The sequence below is a fragment of the Lipotes vexillifer genome, unplaced genomic scaffold, assembly GCF_000442215.2.
Source record: "Lipotes vexillifer unplaced genomic scaffold, Lipotes_vexillifer_v1.1 scaffold914, whole genome shotgun sequence".
NCBI classification, from domain to species: domain Eukaryota; kingdom Metazoa; phylum Chordata; class Mammalia; order Artiodactyla; family Lipotidae; genus Lipotes; species Lipotes vexillifer.
The window spans coordinates 306,283-329,029 of record NW_006780388.1 but is presented as its reverse complement, the minus strand read 5'-3'; the positions used below and the strand labels follow the sequence as shown (position 1 = coordinate 329,029).

The window sequence follows — 22,747 nt, the reverse complement described above, 5'->3', positions numbered from 1 at the left end:
GTACCCGTGGTCTCTGCTGTTCCTGTCATCTCTGAGAGCTGTTTCTCCAGGGATGGCAGGCACATTCCCTGAATCACTCCGTTTTGTCCACACAACAACACTGTGGGAGCGATAGTATCAGCACAGTTTTATAGATGAGGACACTGAGGCCCACAAGAGTAAGTGACTCGCCCAAGGTCACATCGCACAAGGTCAATGGCAGGGCAGGGATTTTCACATCAGCTTCGCCAGACTCCAAAGTTGGAATTGTTTTCTCACCATTCTGGTCTGCCAGGGTGGGGCAAAAGGGAAGGCAGGAGTGAGGGGCACAGAGTTTGGGGAAGATGGCAAAGATGAGTTTTTAAGTGTTTAGGACGCCCCGTGCAGGAGGGAGGCTTTGGGACAGACGTCAGAGCCTGATACGGACAGCAGAGCATGATTTGGAACTTGACTCTGGTTCTGGGGCAGAAGGGGCTGGTCGTCCAAGGCAGGCCCTCCCAGGTCTTTAAGACTCCTGAGGGCCTGAGAGTCTCACACTATTTTAAAAAGAACAATACTTTTATTTGAGGATAGCTCAAAGAAGTCATTTACAAAACACCTTTTGTTTTCAAAGCACAGCTTTTCATAAAAAGCAATGTCCACCCTTTAATATATGCGCTAGTACACAGGTGTGTGTCAGGGGGCTGCCCAGGACTTGGGGAGCCCCGCGGGCCCAGGATGTGCCAGTGCTCAGCATTCCTCATCTGAGTTGTCCTTGGCCCACCAGCCGACCTTTGGGGGGCCGGGGGTGGCCTGGGGGCCAGCGGGGGCAGGGACAGAGGCCGGGGCTGGGGCCAGGTTCACCCAGCCGGGCCCTCGGGGCAGCACGTGGCTTTCATTCAGTCTGAAGATGCGGTAGTTCTCATAGTGGACGTTGTGTGTGATGTCCTTCAGGTCTTGGAGGTGGGAGCTGGGAGATAGGCGGCAGGTCAGCAGGACTTCCAGGGCATCCTCCAGGGCCCCCGCAGCCCCCCGGGCTCCCCACATGCTCACCGGATGAGCAGGTCTCTCAGGAGGGGGAACTCACAGTGAGCCATGTTCTCCACTACAAGATACGGCACCAAACCCCTGAGTGCAGGCTCTGTTCCACACCCTGCCCTCGGCCAGCACCGAGTAAGCACCTGCTGTAAGCTGCACACCCCCTGCCACTGCCAGCCCTTCCCCACATGTCTCCCTGTGTTAGCCCACCTCCTGTTTGTTAGTTCATTCATTCATTCATGGCTGTGTCCCAGCCCCTGGTACAGGTGGCTCCTATAAACAGCTGTTGAATCAGCAGGGCCTTCCTCTGCTCCCTCAGGTACCCCCTCCCATCCCACATTTCCTTCACTGTGCTTTTCCCACCTGTCCTTGTCTGGTCAGCTCTGTGGGCACAGGGACATTATTGGTCCCGCTTTCACTGTATCCCTTCAGGAATTCCACATAGCATGCCCGGCACATAGTAGGCCCACAATCAATTCTAGTGAATGAATAGAGTGCCTCCTGGGTGCCAGGTATCATGCAAAGCAGAGGCTCTGCCCCCTCCAACCACCCTATGAGGTTGATGTTACAATGATACCCATTTGACTGTGAGGAAACTGAGGCCCAGGGGGTCAGGGAACTGGCCCGGGGCTTCTGAGCTGCACAAAGGAACCTGATCCCAGGTCTGTCTGTTTCCTGTGCTGGGATCTGTGGTGGGTGTAAGGATGCCAAAGGCAACAGGGCTTTTCAACATGTTCTCCCCTGAGCCCTCGCCAGGGCCCTTGCACTGACCTTCAATGATGCCCCACTTCGTCTTCCGGCCCAGGACACACCTCCCATTCACAATGTGCTCTCGGTCAGCCCCGACCACAGCAAAGGGGATCCGTTCCTGCAGGGAAGGGACAAGATCGGAGGGTTGGCCCCACCCGGGAAGTGGAGAGAGAAGACACTAAGATAGGAACCTGCAGGATGCTGTCCTTTGTGGGGAGAGAAAGTGATAGAAGGAGCACAGATATCTGAAGTCAGAAGACACAAAGTCTAATCAGTGTGCCTCGGTTCCCTCATCTGTAAAATGGGAGTCATGACAATACTGATGCAGGGCTCTGTGAATGTTTGGGAAGCATAATTTTGGGCTTAGCATAATGAAGGGGTTAGCAGAACAAGTCTTGGAAACCAAGTGTTACTCAGAGCTACATTAGTGATATAATACTGCTCATGCCCAATTTCTTACCACCTTCAACCATTATCATGAGGGTTAAGAGATAATTTTGTACTATAATTCGAAAAGACACGTGCACTTCTTAGTTCATAGCAGCACTATTTACAAAAGCCAAGACATGGAAATAACCTAAATGTCCATTGACAGCTGAATGGATAAAGAAGATATGGCATATATATATACATATACATACAATGGAATATTACTCAGCCATAAAAAAGAATGAAATAATGCCACTTGCAGCAACATGGATGGACCTAGTGATTATCATACTAGTTGAAGTAAATCAGAAATAGAAAGACAGGGACTTCCCTGGTGGCGCAGTGGTTAAGAATCTGCCTGCCAATGCAGAGGACATAGGTTCAAGCCCTGTTCCAGGAAGAACCCACATGCCACGGAGCAACTAAGCCTGTGCGCCACAACTACCGAGCCTGTGCTCTTAGCCCACGAGCCACAACTACTGAGCCTGTGTGCCACAACTACTTAAGCCTGTGTGCCTAGAGCCCGTGCTCCCCAACAAGAGAAGCCACCGCAATGAGAAGCACGTGCACCGCAACCAAGAATAGACCCCGCTCGCGGCAACTAGAGAAAGCCCGCACACAGCAATGGAGACCCAATGCAGCCAAAAATAAATAAATAAATAAATTTATTAAAAAATGTAAAGAGAAAGACAAATGCTATATGATATCACTTATATGTGGGAATCTAAAATATGATACAAATGAACCTATCTACAAAACAGAAACAGATTCACAGACATAAGAGAACAGATTTGTGGTTGTCAAGGGGGTGGGGTGGGGGAGGGATGGACTGGGAGTTTGGGATTAGCAGATACAAACTACTATATAGAGACTGGATAAAAAACAAGGTCCTACTGTATAGCACAGGGAGCTATATTCAAAATCCTGTAATAAACCATAATGGAAAAGAATATGAAAAGGAACACATATATATATATTTTTTTAAACATGTATATATAAATATATATATACATATACATTATATATATAAAACTGAATCACTTTGCTGTATACCAGAAACTAACACAACGTTGTAAATCAACTATACTTCAATAAAAGAAATTTAAAGAGAGAGAGAGGACTTCCCTGGCCGTCCAGTGGTTAAGCCTCCGCCCTTTCCACTACTGGGCACATGGGTTCGATCCCTGGTCGGGGAAGATCCCACATGCCGCAGGGCGCGGCCAAAAAATTAAAAAGAAAAAAAAAAGAAAGAGAGAATTTTGTAAACGAGGGGCTGGCAACCTATGGTTCCTGGGCCAAACCAGGCAAGTTCATTGGCATACCGCCCCTGCCATTCATTTACTCTTGTCTATGTTGCTTTCATTCTACTACAGCAGAGTTGAGTAATTGCAACAAAGTCTAAAATACTTACCATAGTCTGGCCCTTCACAAAAAAAGTTTGCTGAGCCCTGTTGTAAATTCTAGTTGTTTACTTATTCGTGGCAGGAAGTGGAGATTAAACGGGCAAGTGCTGCATGTAGGTTTGTTTTTCTAAGAATTAGGTTGTGATGGGGAATAAATTGATGCTAATAATAATAACTGTCTCTTGCACACTTATTATGCATCAGCCCATATTTGACCCTCAATAGATGTTATATATTTGGATGATTTATTGAGAGGTTAATTTGAATACATTCTCCTTTATTTCCCCCAGTAATATTCCAGCTGTGAGCAGGCTGCTGTCTTTGCTGGCCTCAGGACAGAAAGCAGAATGTCAAGGCTCTTTGAACCTTTCACAGGAAATACTGTTCATTGCTCCAATGGGGAGGGGAAAGAGGGAATGTGTGGAGAAACCGGATGCCAGATAAGAAGCAGGGCTTCCATGTACAGATGTGCAGTTTGTGCACTGCACAAAGGTAACTTACCATGAGGCTTTGTAGGGCTGAAATCCCATGCAGGCTCCCTTCTGTGAAGGAAGCTACTGCCTTTTTCTAATTCAAGCTAAAGTGCTGTGTAGGTTAGCAGGGTCCCTGGGGGAGGGAGTAGAGGCCAGGTGTCTATGGATGAAGAATCCCAGGCCTCACCCAGGTGCTTTGCAGGATCCAGACAGACTGACATTGAATGTACCACAAGGACAGGAAGATGGGGGCTTGGAGGTGAAATTCAGTTGATTCAGAGAAAATGAAGATGTGAGCTATTTCCTTTCTTTCTCCCCCTCCCCCTTTCTTTTTCTTTCTTTCTCCCTTCCTTCCTCCCTCCCTTCCTTCCTTCCTTCCTCCCTCTCTCTCTTTCTTCAACTTTACTGAGTATAATTTACATACCACAAAATTTGCCCTTTTAGAGGTACAGTTCAGTAGTTTTCAGTATTCTCACAAGTTGTGCAACCATCACCAAAATCTAACTCCAGAGCACTTTCATCACCCCAAAATGAAAGCCCGTACCCTTTAGCAGTCACTCCCCATTTTCCCCTAAACCTCCCAGCCCCTGGCAACCACAGGTCTATTTTCTATCTCTATAGATTTGCCTATTCTGGACATTTCATGTAATGGAGTCATATAATATTTGGCCTTTTGTGTCTGGCTCCTTTCACTTAGCATCACATTTTCAAGGTTTATCCACATTGGGTTAGGGTTAGGGTAGGATCTATCAGAACTTTATTCCTTTTTATGGCTAAGTAATATTCCCTTATATGGATAGACCACATTTGTTTATCCATTCACAAGTTAATGGACATTTGGAATGTTTCCACTTTTTGGCTATTACAAATAATTCTACTATGAACATTTGTGTATGAGTTTTTATGTCAACATAGGTTTTCATTTCTTTGGGGAGTGGAATTGTTGGGTCATATAGTAACTTAGTGTTTAACCTTGAAGAATTGCCAGACTGTTTTCCAAAATGGCTGCACCATTTGATACTTCCACAAGAAGTGTGTGAAAGTTCCAATTTCTCCACATCCTTACTAACACTTGTCATTGTGTGTCATTTTGATACTAACTACCCTAGTGGGTGTGAGGTGGTATCTTATTGTGGTTTTGATTTGCATTTCCCTCATGACTGATGATGTTGAACAATTTTTCATATGCTTAGTGGCCATTGGTATAAATTCTTTGGGGAAATGTCTATTCAAATCCTTTGCCCATTTTTAACTTGAGGTACTTGTCTTTTATTGTTGATTTGTAAGAGTTCTTTATATATTCAGGATACAAGTCCCTTATCAGATATATCATTTGCAAACATTTTCTCCCATTCTGGGGGTTGTTGATATGACCTATTTCTTGCTCACCTTGAGTTTGTGGATGAGTGGAGATTCACACCTGCTAGAAATATATGAACTTTCCCCAAGTTGCAGAGAGAGACGAATCTTCAGATGGAAAGGATGAGTGGGAAGCACATCACCCAGCCTTGGTCCCACCAGCCTCCCCACCTCCCATGGCCTCCTACCCGGATCTTGCTATTGAGGATCTTGTCATTGATGTCCTCATCAAAGCACTTCTGTGGATACACCTCTATGCCATGAGTCTTCAGGTTTTCCTGGATCTGGGGACCACACACAGATGACCTCAGCCCACCTGTGCCTTCTCCCCCGCTCCACACCCCCACTGACCCCAGACTTGTCCCAGGTGCCCAGATTACCCTGTGCCTGAAGGCCTCTCGCTCCTCAATGGTCAGGCTGTCGGCCCGGGCGATCACAGGCACCACGTTCACAGTCCGGCAGAGCCGCTGCAGGAACTCAATGTCCAGGGGCCGCAGGCTGCTCAGGCGGGGCAGCAATGGCAGTGAGCATACGATGAGCGGGTGCCAGCCCGCAGCCCACCCCGGGGGCCCCTCCTCCTCCTCTTCTCCTCCCCACGCAGGTGGCCCTCTGCCCACCGGCTCAGCCACCTCACCAGTGCCCGGTGGGCGGCACGAAGTACACGCAGCAGTGCACTCGGGTGTCGGGGATGTGTCGCTGCCGGGTAATGAGGATCTCCTCCTGCAGGTACTGCTCGTACTGTTCATTGATGTAGCCCAGGATGGGGTCCCAGCTGGGGTGGGAGATGGCTCAGCCTCAGAACCTTGCCAGGAGCCCCCCTCAACCTAGGTCCTCTGGGTGCTGTCCCCTTAGGATGACCAATCGCCCCGTTTGCCTGGGACACAGGAATTTCAGTCCCACACAACCTGAGGCCCTTGATCACCCAAGTACCAACCCCCCACACCCCTGCATCTTCAGAGACACCCCTGATTCCTCTTCCTCAGCTTCCTCTTCCGTAAAATTGGGACAGTAAGAGAGCACCTACTTTGTAGGGGAGGAGTGAGCATTAAAGGAGAGAAATTGCCGCAGCCTGGTTCAAACCACCAGGGACTCTCTCCCAATTGTTGCCAGGGTCCCTTCCCCCCACAGGGCTATTGTCAACACAGCGGCCAAAAAGATCCTTTTTCTGCTCAGCCTCCAGTGGCCAAAGAAAAGCCAAAGTCCTTATGTTGCCCTACAAGTCCCTACCCCATCCCACTGCTGAGCTCTGCCTCCCCTCCTACCCCACCCCCACTTCAAGGCTTTTGCACCTGCCGCCCTCTGCCTTGATCACTCTGCTTAAAACTGCACTCCCCCACCAACTACAGCTCCATCCCCCTTTCACTCCCAGAAAGTGTCCTGTGTTGGTGATAAAGAGTTCAGGTTCACCCTCCACAAAACTGATTAATTTTGTTCACTGTTTGCCTCCCCACACCCATGACAATATACATTTCATGGAGACAAAGATGTTCATCAGTTCTGTTCATTGCTGTATCCCTGTGTCTAGAACAGAGCTTGCACATACTAAGTGCTCAGTGAGGTGCTGTGTGCAGGGCTGGCTTCGTGGGAGTGTGGATGGAGCCGGCACCTAGGGCTCTGAACCAAGAAGGGCCCACGCAGGGCTGAATGCTCTGTGGGTGTGGTCTTACAATTCTCAGTAATTTTTTTTTTTTTGAGGTACTTGGGCCTCTCACTGTTGTGGCCTCTCCCGTTGCGGAGCACAGGCTCCAGACGCACAGGCTCAGCGGCCATTGCTCACGGGCCCAGCCTCTCCGTGGCATGTGGGATCTTCCCCGACTGGGGCACGAACCCGTGTTCCCTGCATCGGCAAGCGGACTCTCAACCACTGCGCCACCAGGGAAGCCCCTTAGTAATTTTTGAATAAGGGCTCCCACAAGTTGTGCAGCCAGTCCCGACTGTGTGTGTGTGTGTGTGTGTGTGTGTGTGTGTGTGTGTGTGTGTTTGTGTTTCATCTCCTTGAGAGCCTAGAACAACTCTGCAAAGGGGATGTCATCCCCAAGTTACGAAGAAGGAAGAGGAGGCTCAGAAAGCTTGTGTGGCCAGGCCCAGGTTATACAGCTGGGAAGTGGTCAAACCCAGGGGTCCTGACTCTGGAGTGTGGGCTTCTATCCCCCTGCCATACCATAGCCTCTATCGAGTGCTTCCAGGCAGCAAGCTAAGACCTTTACATACTTAACTCCCTTTGATCTTGGGAGGAGAGTTGCACACACCCACTGTACAGACGAGTAAACTGAGCCTCAAAGATGCCACAGCCAGGTGGCTCCAGGCCTGGATGTTTCCCAGAGACTGGAGGGGCAGGGGCAGGAGCAGCCAGGGCTCTGTCCTTCCCACCTCCCCGCCAGGACCCACCACTTGTCGTTGTTGATCTGGTCCCCGAAGCCGGGTGTGTCAGTCACTGTCAGCTTAAGCTTCACGCCGCTCTCCTCGATGACTGTAGGGGGAGAGCAGAGGGGCTGAGAGTGGGCCTGGGTGGGTGGGGTGGGGGTGGGGTGAGGGGGTGCTCACTCACCGTGGGTCACAGACTGCAGCTGCAGTGTCTGGGGTGTGGGCACCCCCAGGCCCGGCATGGTGGACTTCCACATCTTGGACTTGAAGAGTGTGTTCACCATGGTGGACTTGCCCAGCCCGCTCTGTCCTGTGAGTAATCACACGGCAGCAACAACTGTGGATGCGTTAGGCATGTTTCTGAAATTCTTAAATAAATTGTTTTAGAAAGTAAACTGTTTTCTAAGTATAACAAATACAGAAAAGCACGTATTATCATAAGTCTCCAGCTCAATGCCTTCCCCCATTTTTTATTGAGGCAAAATTCATATAATAAAAAATTAACATTAACCATTGAAAGTGTACAATTCAGTGGCATTGGGTACATGCACAGTGTTGTGCAACCACTACCCCTATCTAGCTCCAAAACATTTTCGTCACCCCAGCAAGAAACTCTATATCCATTAGGCACTCACTCCTCATTCCCCCTCCCCCCAACCCCTGGCAACCACTAATCTGCTTTCTATCTATGGATTTGCCTATTCTGGACATTTCTTTTTTCTTTTTGCCCACGGCACTTGGCTTATGGGATCTTAGTTCCCCAGCCAGGGATGGAACCCCGGGCCCTAGGCAGTGAAAGTGCCAAGTCCTAACTACTGGACCTCTGGGGAATTCCCTGGACATTTCATATAAATGGAATCTTGCAATAACTGTCCTTTTGTATCTGGCTGCTCCCACTCAGCATAATGCTTTCAAGGGTCAGCCACACTGTTGCATGTGCTAGAACTTCATACTTTTTCATGGCTAAATAATATTCCATTGGGTGGATAGACCACACTGTGTTTATCCATTCATCTGTTGATGGGCAGGTCAACGCATTTTTACAAATTAAACCACCCATGTATGCAGCACCAGATAAAGAGACAGAACACACAGCTCCGCCCAAGACCACTCCTGCCTCCTCGCAGTAACTGTTAACACAGCTCCAGGGACAGCCACTCTCCTGACATCATCGGTAGGGAGCAGCGCTGCCCGCCCTCTACTTGGGGAATCATACAGCACGTGCTCTTTCATGTCTGGCTTCTTTCAGTGAGATTCCCCTATGCTGCCTGAGCTTGTAGATGGTCCATTCTCCCTGCTGTGCAGGGTTCTCAAACTCCGCGGACCACGCCCTGCAGTAGTAAACATCCTACATCACAGGGCAGGACACACTTTTGTGTCTAAAACTGAAACTGGGACTTCCCTGGTGGTGCAGTGGTTAAGAATCTGCCTGCCAATGCAGGCAACACAGTTTTGAGCCCTGGTCTGGGAAGATCCCACCTGCCACAGAGCAACTAAGCCAGTGCGCCACTACTGAGCCTGCGCTCTAGAGCCCGCGAGCCACAACTACTGAAGCCCATGTGCCTAGATCCCATGCTCCACAACAAAGAGAAGCCACTGCAATGAGAAGCCCGCGCACCTCAGTGAAGAGTAGCCCCTGCTCACCGCAACCAGAGAGAAAGCCCACACGCAGCAACGAGGACCCAATGCGGCCAAAAATAAACAAATAAATAAAATTTAAAAAATTAAAAAAGAACTGAAATTGTCCTTTGGGCTGTGTTATCCAATATAGGAGCCACACCTGGCTATTGCCACTGGCAGTATGGCCATACACCAATCTGAACTGAGATGTGCTGTTGGTGTAAAAGAATAAACCATATTTTGCAGACTTGTTATGACAAAAACGTAAATGATCTCATGAATAATGTTTTATATCGATTACATGTCGAGATGATAGTATTTTTGGAATGTATTGGTTTAAGTAAAAAAGACGATTAAAAGTAAGTTGTCCTGTTTCTCTTTACTTTTCTAAAGGAAGCTACTAGGGAATTTAAAATTATGCATGTGGCTCCTATGACATTTCTTTTCTTTTCTTTTTTTTTTTTGGCCACGCTACGTGGCATGTGGGATCCTAGTTCCCTGACCAGGGATTGAGCTCGGGCCTCCAGAAGTGGAAGTGCAGAGTCTTAACCACTGGACTGCCAGGGAAGTCCCCTTCTATGACATTTCTGTTGGGTACCCCCACCTTAGAATAATGCCCTTAGTTGGTGCTACACACTCTGACATTTTATGTTCCATTATATCCAGTTTATTTTGTGAGAAGTGTAGTTTTTGACCCACAACATTAATTTTGCATATATAAAAATACAATTCCAGTTAAAACTGACCCATGGGGAACTTCCTAGATGCCAGGCACTGTGCTAAGCCAGATGAGGAAACTGAGGCAGCGAGGGGTCAGAGGCCCTGCCCCCGGGTCACACACTGGGGGTTGTTAAGGCCTGGGACCAGGATGAGTCTGGTGTTCCCTACTTCCTGCCACACATGGCCTCCCCTTTTATTGCTTTGTTTGCGTTTGGTTGGGGCTTCACGGTGATTTTTGTCTTTTCACAATTCAGTGTTTCCCAGATTTCCACCTACAACACTCTTGTGAGGTATGACTATCAGGCCCACTTTACAGATGGGGAGGCTGAGGCTCCGAGAGGCGATAGGTCCAGGCCCACAGGGTGGTGTCCATTGGTCTGTCCTCCTGTGAGCCCGAGGCCCTTCACTCACCAACGACCATGATGTTGAACTCAAACCCCATCTTCATGGCCTTGATCTTCAGTTGGTCCAGCACGGCCTCGATGCCCACGTAACCAAGCATCTCGCAGGGTAGGGTCCTCGGGCTGGAGGCCCGTGACGAGCTGGGGGAGGGGGACTGCCTCAGGGGGTCCATGGGGCTGAGGAACAACGATGCCTGTCATCCAGGTGGGGTGGGGAGAAGGGGGTCGCTGGGGCTCCAGAGGGGGACCACCCGGGTTCTCATTTCTGAATCCTGGCTACTGAGACCTGCTCCCAGGCACTCCCGTACTTCATGCCCCCTCACCTACGCACCCCCCAAGTCCCCGCTGCCCACGGGGTTTGTCGAGGGGTGCCTGGGGGAGCTGCCTCTCGGGGGAGACTGAACCCGCTTTCTGATATGCACCAGCCCCAGGGATCTGTCTCTCCCCACTCAGACTCTCCCGCAGCAGAGTGTGGCTGGCCTGGCAAAACTCAGGGGCTGGACCCATGGGGGACAGAGAGGGAGAGAAGCAGCCTCATGTGGCACCTGGTGGCCTTGGATCCCTGTGGGAGCCTTGGGGGGCTGCCCTGTCCTGGCAGACCCTGGTTATGTGCTGAGGGGGAGGGGAGAGGGTGACAGTTAACTGAAGAACATGAGCTCCACCCCCTTCCTGTGACCCCACCTGGGGGCTCCTCTGCAGCAGGGGGCTGAGAACAGGGACAGGTAAGCTACTCCACCAGGCCCTTTCGGGTCACTGCCCTATAACCCTCACAATGACCCCGGCCTAGTTCTATAGACAGGAACCCCCTGCCCCCGCCCCGGGGGAAGCAACTTTGCCCAAGGTCACTTAGCTGGTAAGTGGCAGCTCTGGGCAGCAGCCAGTCCCTCTGCTTCCAAGTTCATGCCCCTTAACCACTCTGTTGGGGAAGCAAACCTGTGACCCATGGCCAGAAAGTACAACATCCATGTGTTTTCTTTGGTCCGTCCATTGTTGGCATCGTAGTGTTTTAAATTGCCAATATAGCCAGAGTTTTGTCTGTGCACAACACTGTTTTAGGAGCCCTAGGATGTTAACTTGTTAATAATCATCAGAGCCCTGTGAAGTAAGTGCAGCTACTACCCCTCAGTTTACAGATCAGAGAGTCCAGTGAGTGGTTCAAGGTCACACAGTGAGGAAGTGGCAGGGCTGGGTTCTGTGTCCACATGCTCACCCTCTGCAGCCTCTTTTCTTGTTCACACAAACCTCTAGATTTCTGGTGTATCTTAGAGATTATAAGCCTTGGCAACTCTGGGTCCAGCCTACAGATGACACAAGCTGCCCTCTTTTCTTTTTCTTAAATTTATTTTTTGGCCACGTCACGCAGCTTGCAGGAGGATCTTAGTTTGCTGATCAGGGATTGAACCCCGGGCCCTGGCAGTGAAAGCGCCAAGTCCTAACCACTGGACCACCCGGGAACTCCCTAGCTGCCCCCTTTAGATGGGCTACGTGCTCTCCCGTTTGCCATAGCCCTCACCCCTCCCTAATGTCTCCCTAATAAGATGTTTCCTATACCAAGTTCATCTCACTCAGTTATTTCGTTCTCACCTGTTTCCTGGCACCTGAGTTTGCAAGCCCTAAGCAATCCTCTGTTTCAGATGTTGGCATATGTTTTCTGTAAAAGGCCAGATAGTATAGATTTTAAGTTTTGCTAATCATAAGATCTCTGTTGCAACTACTCTTCGGCTCTGCCATTGCAGTGGGAAAGCAGCCACAAGTAGATGGACAGGAGTGGCTATGTGTCAGACTATTTACAAAAGCAGGTGGTGGTTTGCCGCCCCCACTCTGCCCACCAGGACTCAGCAACTCTGCCCGATCTGCTCAGCTCAACTGTCCTGAGCCCCAGCAGCCTCTGTCCCTCCCTGCCCATGCCCTTCTGCTCCCCCACTTTCTACACATCTGAAGACAGAGGCTTAAACTTCACTTTCCAGGCTTGGAGGCCAGGATGGGGGCTGGGCAGGACCCTGGGCAGAGCCTGCCCTGAACGCGTGCCATTCCTGTTGAACTCTCTCAATCTACGCCACAGCTCTTGAGGGACATGGCAAGGCTGGCCTCCTCATCAACGCAGATGAGAACGTCCTGTGCGGGTGACCAAACAGCGCTGCTGACCCGGAGACCCACCTTGCACGGGAGGAGATTCCGTCTCTGGGAATGTCTCCTAAGGAAATAAGCCTCTATGCCCAGAAAACACTTTCTCCAGGAGAGGTGTCACGCGTGAGTGATGTAGGATCTGGAAACCTGGGGGGAAGATGCCCACAGGGACTGCAGACTGGAGGATCAGGTCTGCAGAAAGCAGGACCATTCAAGGCGCTCTTGGCCATGTGGACTGGGGAAAGCCAAGGGTAAAGTGATCAGAGTGTGGATGGCAGGTGAACCCAATGTATCCAAAGAATCAAGACTGGAGGGAATCGTACCCACAGGTTGAGTGAGAGTAATACACAAACCATTTAGTGCATTCATTGTGCCAAGGGAGTGTTTACATCAATTATTCCATTCAATCCTCAGCAGCCTGAGGAGGGGGAAATACTCTCCATACACCCACTTTACAGATGAGGAAACTGAGGCAGAGAGGGGACGGGGGTGGGCCTTCGGTCACACACGGGTGGGTGTTAAGGGCTGGGAGCAAGATCCAAGTCCGAGGTCTGACTGTCCTGAAATGCATCCTGCCATGGCCTCTATCCCATCATTGCTCTGCTTAGGTCCAAGGGGCTCTATGGGTGCTTTCTGTCTTTTAATGACTTGGAATATCCCAGATTTTCTTTAATGAGAATAAACAAGAAATGAGGCACCTGGGCATCTGGACAGGAAGACTGAGGGTCAGTGGGGAGAGGAGAGGACTGGCTCCTGCCCACTCGGTCAGGCCAAGGGGTGGGTAGGGGCCACAGTCGTTAAACCATCCCCCTCCCCGCTTTTTATTTTTCAACTGAGGTAAAATTCACAGAACATAAAAATTAACTGCTAGCCATTTTAATGTGAACAGATCAGTGGCATTTAGTATTGATATGTTCACAATGTTGCAAATCTGCCACCGCTACCTAGTTCCAAGACATGTTCATCACCCCTAAAGGAAATTCCATTACCACTAAGCACCCTATCCCCATCCCCCTGCCCCTGGCAAACACTACTTTCTGTCTCTATGGATTTGACTATTCTGGACATTTCATATAAACGGAGTCACATACTATGTGGCCTTTTGTCCTTCTTTCACTCAGCATCATGTTTTCAAGGTTCATCCACTTTGTAGCATGTTAGTGCTTTGTTCCTTTTCATGGCTGAATAATATTCCACCACATGGAGAGACCATAATGTGTTTATTCATTCACCAGTTTGTGGATATTTTGGGGTGTTTTCACTTTTTGGCTATTATGAAAACTGCTGCTGTGAACATTTGTGTACAAGTTTTGGCGTGGACATGATTTAATCTCTTGGGTATATATATCTAGGAGTGGAATCGCTGGGTCTTATGATAAGACTATGCGTAACTATTCAAGGGACCGTTTTCCCCAGTGGCTGCGTCTCTACCCCCTTTTGCAATAGAACAGTCATTTCAAAGTTACCCTCCCTGGGCAACAGGAATCTGAGATCTCAGAACAGGAATGGAGGGGATGGAGGGTGTAAGATGGGGATCCCAGCACAGGAGACTGTATTACATGGTGGTCAAGGGCTCTGGGATCTGACGCCTGGGTTCCAGTTCAGACTTCTCTGCTCACTAGTTGTGGTTGGAAGAATCATGGTGACCAAAGAGTTCCCATCCGAATCGCTGGGAACCTGTGAATATGTTACCTTATGTGGCAAAAGGGACTTTGCAGATGTGATTAAGGATTCTGATGGGGAGATTATCCTGTGGGCCAGTGTAATCATGGGGGTCCTTATAAGAGGGAGGCAGGAAGAGCAGAGCCAGAGAAGGTGTGATGGAAGCAGAAGTGGAAGTGATGGGGGTGGGGCATGAACGAAGGAATGTGGGTGGGTGGCCTCTAGAAGCTGGAAAAGCTGAGGAACTGGGACTTCCCTGGTGAACCGTGGTTAAGAATCTGCCTGCCACATACATACAATGGAATATTACTCAGCCATAAAAAGAAATGGAGTTATTTGTAGTGAGATGGATGGACGGAGAATCTGTCATACAAAGTGAAGTAAGTCAGAAAGAGAAAAACAAATACCGTATGCTAACATATATATGGAATCTAAAAAAAAAAAGGTTCTGAAGAACCTAGGGGCAGTACAGGAGTAAAGACGCATAGAGTAGACTTAAGGACATGGGGAGGGGGAAGGGTAAGCTGGGACAAAGTGAGAGAGTAGCACTGACATATATACACTACCAAATGTAAAAGAGATAGCTAGTGGGAAGCAGCCGCATAGCACAGGGTTTTGTTACCACCTAGTGGGGTGGGATAGGGAGGGTGGGAGGGAGACGCAAGAGGGAGGGGATATGAGGATATAAGTATGCATGTGGCTGATTCACTTTGTTGCACAGCAGAGACTAGCACAACAATGTAAAGCAATTATACTCCAATAAAGATGTTAAAAAAAAAAAATCTGCCTGCCAATGCAGGGGACACAGGTTCGATCCCTGGTCCGGGAAGATCACACTTACCGTGGAGCAACTAAGCCCGTGTGCCACAACTACTGAGCCCGTGCCCTAGAGCCCGCAAGCCACGACTGCTGAGCCCGAGTGCCACAACTACTGAAGCCAGCGCGCCTAGAGCCCGTGCTCCGCAACAAGAGAAGCCACCACAATGAGAAGCCCATGTACCGCAACGAAGAGTAGCCCCCGCTTGCTGCAACTGGAGAAAGCCTGCGCGCAGCAGCGAAAACCCAATGCAGCCAAAAATAAATAAATTAAAAGGAAAAAAAAAAAGCTGAGGAATTGATTCTCCCCTAGGACTTTCAGGAGGAACACAGCCCTGCCCACTCATTTTAGACTCTGACCTCCAGAACTGTAAGATAATAAACTTGAATTGTTTTAAGCCACTAAGTTTATGGTAGTATGTTATAGCAAGAACAGGAAATGAATACATGTGTGACCTGAGCTAGTTGCTGAACTTCTCAAGGCCTCAGTTTTCACATCTGTAAAATGGGAGTAGCAGTAATACCCACTTTAGGATTTCCATGAGGAATACATTAGGTACACACATCCTTCAGGGATATTGTGGGTGCAGTTCCAGACCACCACAATAAAGTGAATATTGCAAAAAAGCGAGTCACACGGCTTTCCCAGTGCATGTAAAAAAAGTTGTTTACACTATATTGTAGTCTATTAAGTGGGCAATAGCACTGTGTCTAAAAAAGACAACGTACGTACCTTGACTAAAAATTATTTTGCTAAAAAATGCCAAAATAATTACAATAATAACATCAAAGATCACCCCTCACAGATTGCCGTAACAGATATAATAAAAATGAAAAAGTTTCCAAATGCTGTTGGAAAATGGTACCAATAGACTTGCTCAAGTTTCCACAAACCTTAAATTTATCAAAAACGCAACATCTGTGAAGTGCAGTAAAGTATGCCTGTATAGCATCAGGCACAGAGCCTAACATTAGCCAACATGTTTTCCCAGCGAGACCGTAAGCCCCACAAGGATAAGGTGTGTCCACCTGATTTACAGCCGGTCCCCAGGGCCTAGCAGGCCTGGCCCCTGCTCTGGGGGAAAAGGGGGAGACGAGACAGCTCCAGGTGCCGCGTCAGGGGCCCTGGGCTCCAAGTTCTGGGGAGAGAGCTCATTTGAGCGACCATAACCACCGTCTCACAAGCATCACTGAGGATTAGAATAGAGAAGGACCCCAAAGGCTGCTGCTGCGCTGCCAGGCACAGTCACTGCCCAGGCAAGGGCGGTGGAACAGAAACATCTCCCTCCCCTCCCCTCCTTTCTTTTTCACCTCCCTCCCTCCTTCCAACCTGCCACCATTTTTCTTGTCTTTTCTTCATTCATGAAGGCAACAGCAGCTGAGTGTCTGCTGTGTTCCAGGTTGGCTGTCTGGTCTATTGAGAAAAATCTCTGGAATGAGTGGCCTGTGGCCTCCTCCTTCCGTGCCCACACCTGCTGACTCACCTGAGCTCCCTCGGTGCCACCACGGGCCCTGGGGGACTGGTGGGGGGCAGGGCTGGTTGCCAAGGCCTCAGGTGGTGTGGACCCGGAAACAGGAAGTAGTCTGTATTCCCAGGATCTAGCACTTGCTTGGCTGGGAGATTTCCAAGGCAGGTGGGGGCCCAGGGGTGGGGCTGCTGGGGGAAGTGGGCGGGGAGGAGCTTGCTCAGGCCAGGGCCAGGAGAGAAGTGGAAGAGAGGCTGGGGTAGGGGCTGGGGCCAAGAGGGGTGGTGTGGGAGGGCAGGGCCAGGGCTGCAGTGCAGGGGGGCAGGGATACGGCAGCCCCAGAGTTCTGAAGTGGCCCTCTGGGGGGCTGGAGCAGGCGGTTCCCAGGACCATCCAGCTGAGATGGCCTTGCTAACGGGGGATGTGGAGCAGGAGCTGAGCGCCACAGCCCAGCAAGTGCTGGGGAAACTGTGGAGCCACCAGCTGTTCCAGTCCGAGTGGGACACCGGTGCCTTCATCATCTTCCTCGTCTTCCTCGGTGAGTGTGGCTTGGCCTCTAGCCCCTGGCAGCCTCCCAGGCCGAGGGCCATATCTGGATACCCATCCTGCCCGCAGGCGTCGTGGCACTCCTGCTGCTGGTTGTCTGCATCCATTGCTGCTGCTGTGGCTGCTGCCAAAGCCACTCCTCCAGGTCCCGGAAGGTGAGCCCGGAGCACCAGGGCCAGGCCGAGAAGGTGACGGTGGGGTGGGGTGGGCCGGGGGGCCGAGGAGTAAAGCCACCAGCCCATGTGCCTCTCTTGCAGAAACACGCCGGGGGATTTGATAACCTTGCCCTGGAGCCTTAATGTGGAGAGTCCTTGCTCCCCTGCCTTTGTCCTGCTGGGCAGCAATAACAATGCCTTGTTCAGCCAAAGCCTGAGTCTGGAGTGTATTCTGAGCCTCCTGTCAGGGTGGGCAGTGTAGGCCCCCACTGCTTCATCCAGATGCCCCCTGTGTCCCTCACAACCTTCAGATGGCATGACTGTCACCAGGAGACCTCGGGTGACGTGCTGCAGCCACCCAGCGGCTGCCCATTCACTATCCCATTCGGCCCCTTGGAGGGCAGGGGTTCAGTCACTGGGTACTCGGCCCAGCTCCTGACTATCAGGGACCCCTGGCCAAGTCCCTACTCAGACAGACAGACAGACAGACAAGACAGACAGAAGGGCTCCAGGCAAAGTCAGATGATCTTTATTTCTTGAAGGCCCTGCCAGGGTTGCCAAGCAAACACAGTCAAGGGCACTACAGCTCATGGTGGGCAGCTTCTGTCCTCCTTCCCCCCCAACTCAGAGCTTAGGGCCACCACCCACTCCTCAGGCTCCAGTGGGAGGGGGTGTGTGGCTGCCCCTTGCCATCCTGGAGGACAGGCTGCGAAGAGGGGAGGAAGGAGAGCCCTGGGCCTGGCCCCAGCCTGAGTCCAAAGGTTCCTGCCTTGGGGCGAGGGCAGGGCTTGGACTACAGACTACCTTGAAGCTCCGCCTTCCTGACCTCCCTCATTCAAAACAAAAAGCACGCCAGTGTCACTTCCTCCCAGTGGGTCCAGTGTTCAGTCCCACCTGTGCAGATGTGACAGGCAGGGCAGGGTGAAGAGGGAAATAAATAGCCCGCAGTGCCGAGCTCTGGCTGGCACTGTGTGTGTGTGTGTGTGTGTGTGTGTGTGTGTGTGTGTGTGTGTGTGTGTGTGTGTGTGTGAGAGAGAGCTCTGGCTGGCACTGTGTGTGTGTGTGTGTGTGTGTGTGTGAGAGAGAGCTCTGGCTGGCACTGTGTGTGTGTGTGTGTGTGTGGGTGTGTGTGTGTGTGTGAGCTCTGGCTGGCACTGTGTGTGTGTGTGTGTGTGTGTGTGTGAGAGAGAGCTCTGGCTGGCACTGTGTGTGTGTGTGTGTGTGTGGAACAGGGACTCCCTGGGCAGGGGCCATTCCCAGGGGACAGGCTCTTGGGCGCTCTGTTCAGAAAGGCCTGTAGCTCCAGTAGCTGGAGAACACAGAGATCTGGGGAAGGAGGGAGATGGGGGAACATGGTGAGTGGTGGTGCTAGGGGATCTGGCCCCTGCTGCACCCTCTGTGACCCAGGTGAGATTTGAAGGTCATCCAAGGGCCATGTGTCAGGAAGAGGATACTGTTGCCAAGCAACACCATGGCCCACCTGTTTGGGGTGTGCAGAGGGTACGACAGATCTTAAGATTAGGGGGCCCTTTAGAGGTGTGCCGCCCCAAAAAAGAAGGGGCTAAACAACCTGCTGTTTGGCTGGCCTAATCTGCGTGAGGCCCAGCCCGGCCCTGACCACCCCTCATGTTCCCACCTTATCCTTGAGCTGCTGGCAGAGCTGCAGGGAGACGGTGAAGAAGACGAGGGCATCGTTCAGCCATGGGATCACACACTCCACCTTGTGCACGTGGCTCACCTCCAGACGCTGTGCACCCCACTCGCTGCGGGGAGATGGGAGGGTCCCTGAGGGCAGTTCAGCTGGCCAGGACCCCATCCCCTGACGAGCAGAGGGCGCTCCAGGGACCCCTCCCAGGCAGCGTACTTACAACATGGCCCCGGGGTTGTGAAGCACGGCACCTCCGGCTGGGCGGAAGTTCTAGGCAGAAGAACATAAGACTGGGTCAGGCCTGGGGCCTAGGGCGGGCAGGGGTGGGGTGGGTGGGGTGCTCACCTTGGTGGAATTGGGCTGCAGGGCATGCAGCTGGTACACGGTAAGGCAGAGCTTGTTGAGGCTGATGTAGACGTTGACCAGCAGGTCGGAAGGCAGGGCGGGGGCGAACATCCGCTGTGGGGAGGGGGGCCGGGCAGGCAAGGGGGATGAGGGCTGAGCAGGCACATCTCACGCCCGCCCCTCCAACCACCCTGGGGACTCCCAGTCCCCATCCCATGGACTGGGGTTTCCAGTGTCTTCTCAGGTACCACAGATAGCTTCCTGCACCACTGGGCTTGGGACCCACTGATCCCGATCAGGGGGGTACATATCTGGGGGATGCAGAATGGAAGCCAAGGACCCATCCCAGAAAACTGCACATAGGACTCTGTCGACAATTTGGGGCTTGCAGGACCTCCTGGCACCCCTGTGTCCCTCCCGGGCACGAGCTGGGCCCCTCTGTGGGGACCGCCTCTCCTGGAGCAGAGGCCGGCCTGAAGCACCACTGACCGTGAGGCCGCTGGCAGCGATCTCAGGCAGGGTGAGGGTAGCTGGAGTGGTGAGCCGGTTTCGGGCTCTGGTCAGCTGCAGCATCACGGCATCCATCAGCTGGGGGAAGGGGGCTGGTCACAGCCGCTGTGAGGGCAGCGGGGCCTGGTCCTGATCCCCTCCCCCTCCCCACCCCTGTGCCAGTAGCAACAAAATTATGGTAGCTCCTAGCTCCTTCCCTGGAGGTCACAGTCTCAGGGCCCGAACCCCTGCAGCAGGGGGCTTGTTAAAGATGCAGGTAATTGGGCTCCAGCTGGGGGTCAGGGGCAGGACAGAAGGTTCTACTGCATGGGATCCTGGGTATTGGTCCAATGGGGAATAGAAGATCCCAAAAGTTAGTCCCAGGGGCATTAGGGTGTGGTGGATGAGGGTACAGGCAATGAAGGAGCTTAGAAGAAGGGACCCTAATTCAGCTTGGGTGCAAGGGGCCAGGGAGGGCTTCCTCAAGGAAGAACTGGGATGGCTAAGTTGAGGCCTTATGGTAGACATCAGCCCCATTTTCACAGGTGAGGAAACTGAGGCTCCAAAGGGTTAAGGTCACACAGCTAGGGAACAGTGGAACCATCTGCACTCATCCCTTCCCTTTGTCAAGGAGCAAAGCTTTGGCTTGAACTCAGAGCCCCAGTTTCCACGGCTTCCAGCTATTCATCCAGCTGTTGCCATGGTGCTGGGGTCACCTGGCTCCAGGGGAAGGCAAAATTACTGGGTGGAGGCATGGGGGCTGCACATTACACCCCAGAGAGTGGTCACAGTTCTGAGAGAGACCTTAGTCCATCTGGTTTCAAATTTTCATGAGGTCCAGAGAGGATAGGTGAACCACCTGAGGACACACAGCAAGTCAGGGGCAGAGCTAAAGCATGAACTCAGGGCATCTGAGCCCATCTTGTCTCTTCACACCACATGAATTCACTTTGTTAATTACAAAAGTTTTTCTGTTGCTGGTACTAAAACCTGTAGCTACTGTTTACCAAGCGTTTACTAGAGGCCACTTTACCTGCCTCACCACGATTGGCAGTCACTACAGCTTGTCCCCCTTTTACAGGTGAGGCTACTGAGGCACAGAATGGCTAAGTAAGTGACTTGAGGTTGCACAGCTCATAGTGGGGGACCTGGTATCAGAGCCCAGGTCTGTTTCTGGAGCCTGGGCTGTGAGCCTTTCAGCTGTGGCTGGATGAACACGTATACACTGAGAGGTGAAGGGTCAACCATCGGCTACACCTGAGAACGTAGGGGCAGAGCTCTCCAGGGGCCCAGTCAGAGGTCAGGGAACCTGGCTCTCCCAGCCCTACGGGCAGCTCACCTTGAGGACCTCTGCTCCTGTCCTGAACTGGTAGCTCTCCTCCCGGTTGGCAAGGAGGTAAATGGCTTGGCTCACGTGGTTCCTGGCGTCCTGGATCTAAAAACAGCACCCAATGAGCAGTTAGTGGGCTGGGCCTCGGCAGGGAGAGGAGCCAGCCTCACAGCAGCCACGTCCCTGGGGGCCCTAGCCTACGGGGGCCCCCACCCTGAGGGCCTATCCTCCTAGGAGGGGCAGGGTGGGTGCTGCCTTCGGGCCAGGCCCTGGCTGGGTGCTGTGAGTCAGGCTTGGTCCCTGGCCTCATGTGGCTCACTTTCCAAAGGAGGACAGAGCATAATAGAGTAAAGGCACAAGATAACAGACGGCGCAACTTGCACAAAGAAACAAGCAGGGTGATGAGGGCGGTGAGGGACAGGCTCCAGGGAAGCGACTCTTGAGCTGACGCTCGCGTGATGAGAAAACCTGAGGGAGTGGACTCCAGGCAGAGGACAAGCCCGAGCAAAGGCCCTGAGGTGGAAACAGATGGTGGCCAGTGAGAGGAGAGAAGGAGGGGGCAGAAACCAGGCCCAATCACATAGGTGCTGTTAGGAAGCATGGACTTGGTCTCCCAGAGCCAGGGGAAGCCGCTGGAAGCTCTGGGCAGGGAGTGACTTGTTCAGGGCATCCCTGTAGCTCCTGCTGGGCTGGGGGCCTACACATAGGACAGACTAGGAGACCAGGCACTGCCCACCACAGCTGTGCTGATAGGAAACACCTTCCCAAGCCTGCTGCGCCTGCAGGTCCCCACAGTGGCCAGCCCAGGAGGCCTCAGTGCTGCAAGGGACTGCCCCTGCCTGCCCTTGTGCCCCTGAGTCGTGGCTGGGGAAGGGCCCGGTTACCTGCTGCAGCTTCCACTGCTTGTCCTCCCTAAAGGCAAAGTGCAGCAGCTGGTTGTTCCTGGGCATCTTCAGGTTCACGTCCTGATAGGCAAGAGTGGGATAAGCTGGGCAGAAGGATGCCCTCCTGCTTTTGGCCACTCTGAGCCCTTGAGCCGGGGGCAGAAATGGGGTGTGTACAGTGGCTCAGGCCACAGCCACTACATGGAGCAGAGGGCCTTTCAACACCCTGGCCATTTGGGGAGTGAACAGGGAGGTCAGGAAACAGGAATTCAGGCCCAAGAGGAACCACGAGAAGTGAAAGGGTAAAGAGTCAAGAAAGGGGAAGGCGGCTTCGTCTGGGAGGAGGCGTGTAGTTGTGGGCAAACGGGAAACGTGTACATGCCAAGTGACGGAACGCCCACCCGAGGAGAGGGACCTTCCTCCAGGCCTTGGCACCTGCCACAGGGTCAAGTGCAGCTGGAGCTCAGATGTTGGCTGACTGCACTTTGATGTGGGGCCAGCCTACTCCTGCCAATGCCCACGCTTCCTGGGGCCCAGAATCCAGGTAGGGCCAGGTAGCGCTGTGTGCAAAGCATTCCTTCCCCCTTCCTGCACCTGTCACTGAAGCCACACACCAATCTCATGAGCGGGTTAGGGAGGGTGTCATTTTACAAACGAGGAAACTGAGGCCCAGAGAGGTCAAGGATCCTGCCCAGAGTCACACAGCTGGCTGGCGGCAGAGCTGGGATAAGCAGGAGGCCCCCACGCTCTTCTCTTCTGGGTCC

The 22,747-nt window shown here is 52.0% G+C and overlaps 3 protein-coding genes across 3 annotated transcripts in view; 1 reads left to right on the top strand and 2 right to left on the bottom strand.

Moving 5' to 3' along the window:
• Positions 1-708: 708 nt before the first annotated feature.
• On the bottom strand, positions 709-11,065 carry SEPTIN12 (septin 12). The gene is made up of 10 exons (XM_007453457.1): positions 11,061-11,065; positions 10,526-10,709; positions 7,959-8,084; positions 7,799-7,880; positions 6,045-6,182; positions 5,791-5,908; positions 5,599-5,694; positions 1,768-1,864; positions 1,012-1,063; positions 709-928 (listed from the first exon to the last, which is right to left on the bottom strand). The coding sequence occupies exons 2-10, from the start codon at positions 10,686-10,688 to the stop codon at positions 709-711; spliced, it is 1,092 nt and encodes a 363-aa protein (XP_007453519.1). The 5' UTR covers positions 10,689-10,709; positions 11,061-11,065.
• A 5,923-nt stretch (positions 11,066-16,988) lies between these two features.
• Positions 16,989-17,431, top strand: SMIM22 (small integral membrane protein 22). Its single transcript, XM_007453652.1, has 3 exons — positions 16,989-17,124; positions 17,202-17,326; positions 17,390-17,431. The coding sequence occupies exons 1-3, from the start codon at positions 16,989-16,991 to the stop codon at positions 17,429-17,431; spliced, it is 303 nt and encodes a 100-aa protein (XP_007453714.1).
• A 1,065-nt stretch (positions 17,432-18,496) lies between these two features.
• The window catches only part of ROGDI (rogdi atypical leucine zipper), a 5,689-nt gene continuing 1,438 nt past the window's right edge, over positions 18,497-22,747 (bottom strand). Inside the window, exons 5-11 of the mRNA XM_007453456.1 lie at positions 21,984-22,064; positions 21,109-21,204; positions 19,770-19,868; positions 19,281-19,394; positions 19,156-19,205; positions 18,924-19,050; positions 18,497-18,613 (exon numbers count right to left, since the gene is read on the bottom strand). Of these exons, the coding sequence (XP_007453518.1) occupies positions 18,572-18,613; positions 18,924-19,050; positions 19,156-19,205; positions 19,281-19,394; positions 19,770-19,868; positions 21,109-21,204; positions 21,984-22,064 (609 nt within the window). The 3' untranslated portion in view covers positions 18,497-18,571. The remainder of the gene's footprint in view (positions 18,614-18,923; positions 19,051-19,155; positions 19,206-19,280; positions 19,395-19,769; positions 19,869-21,108; positions 21,205-21,983; positions 22,065-22,747) is intronic.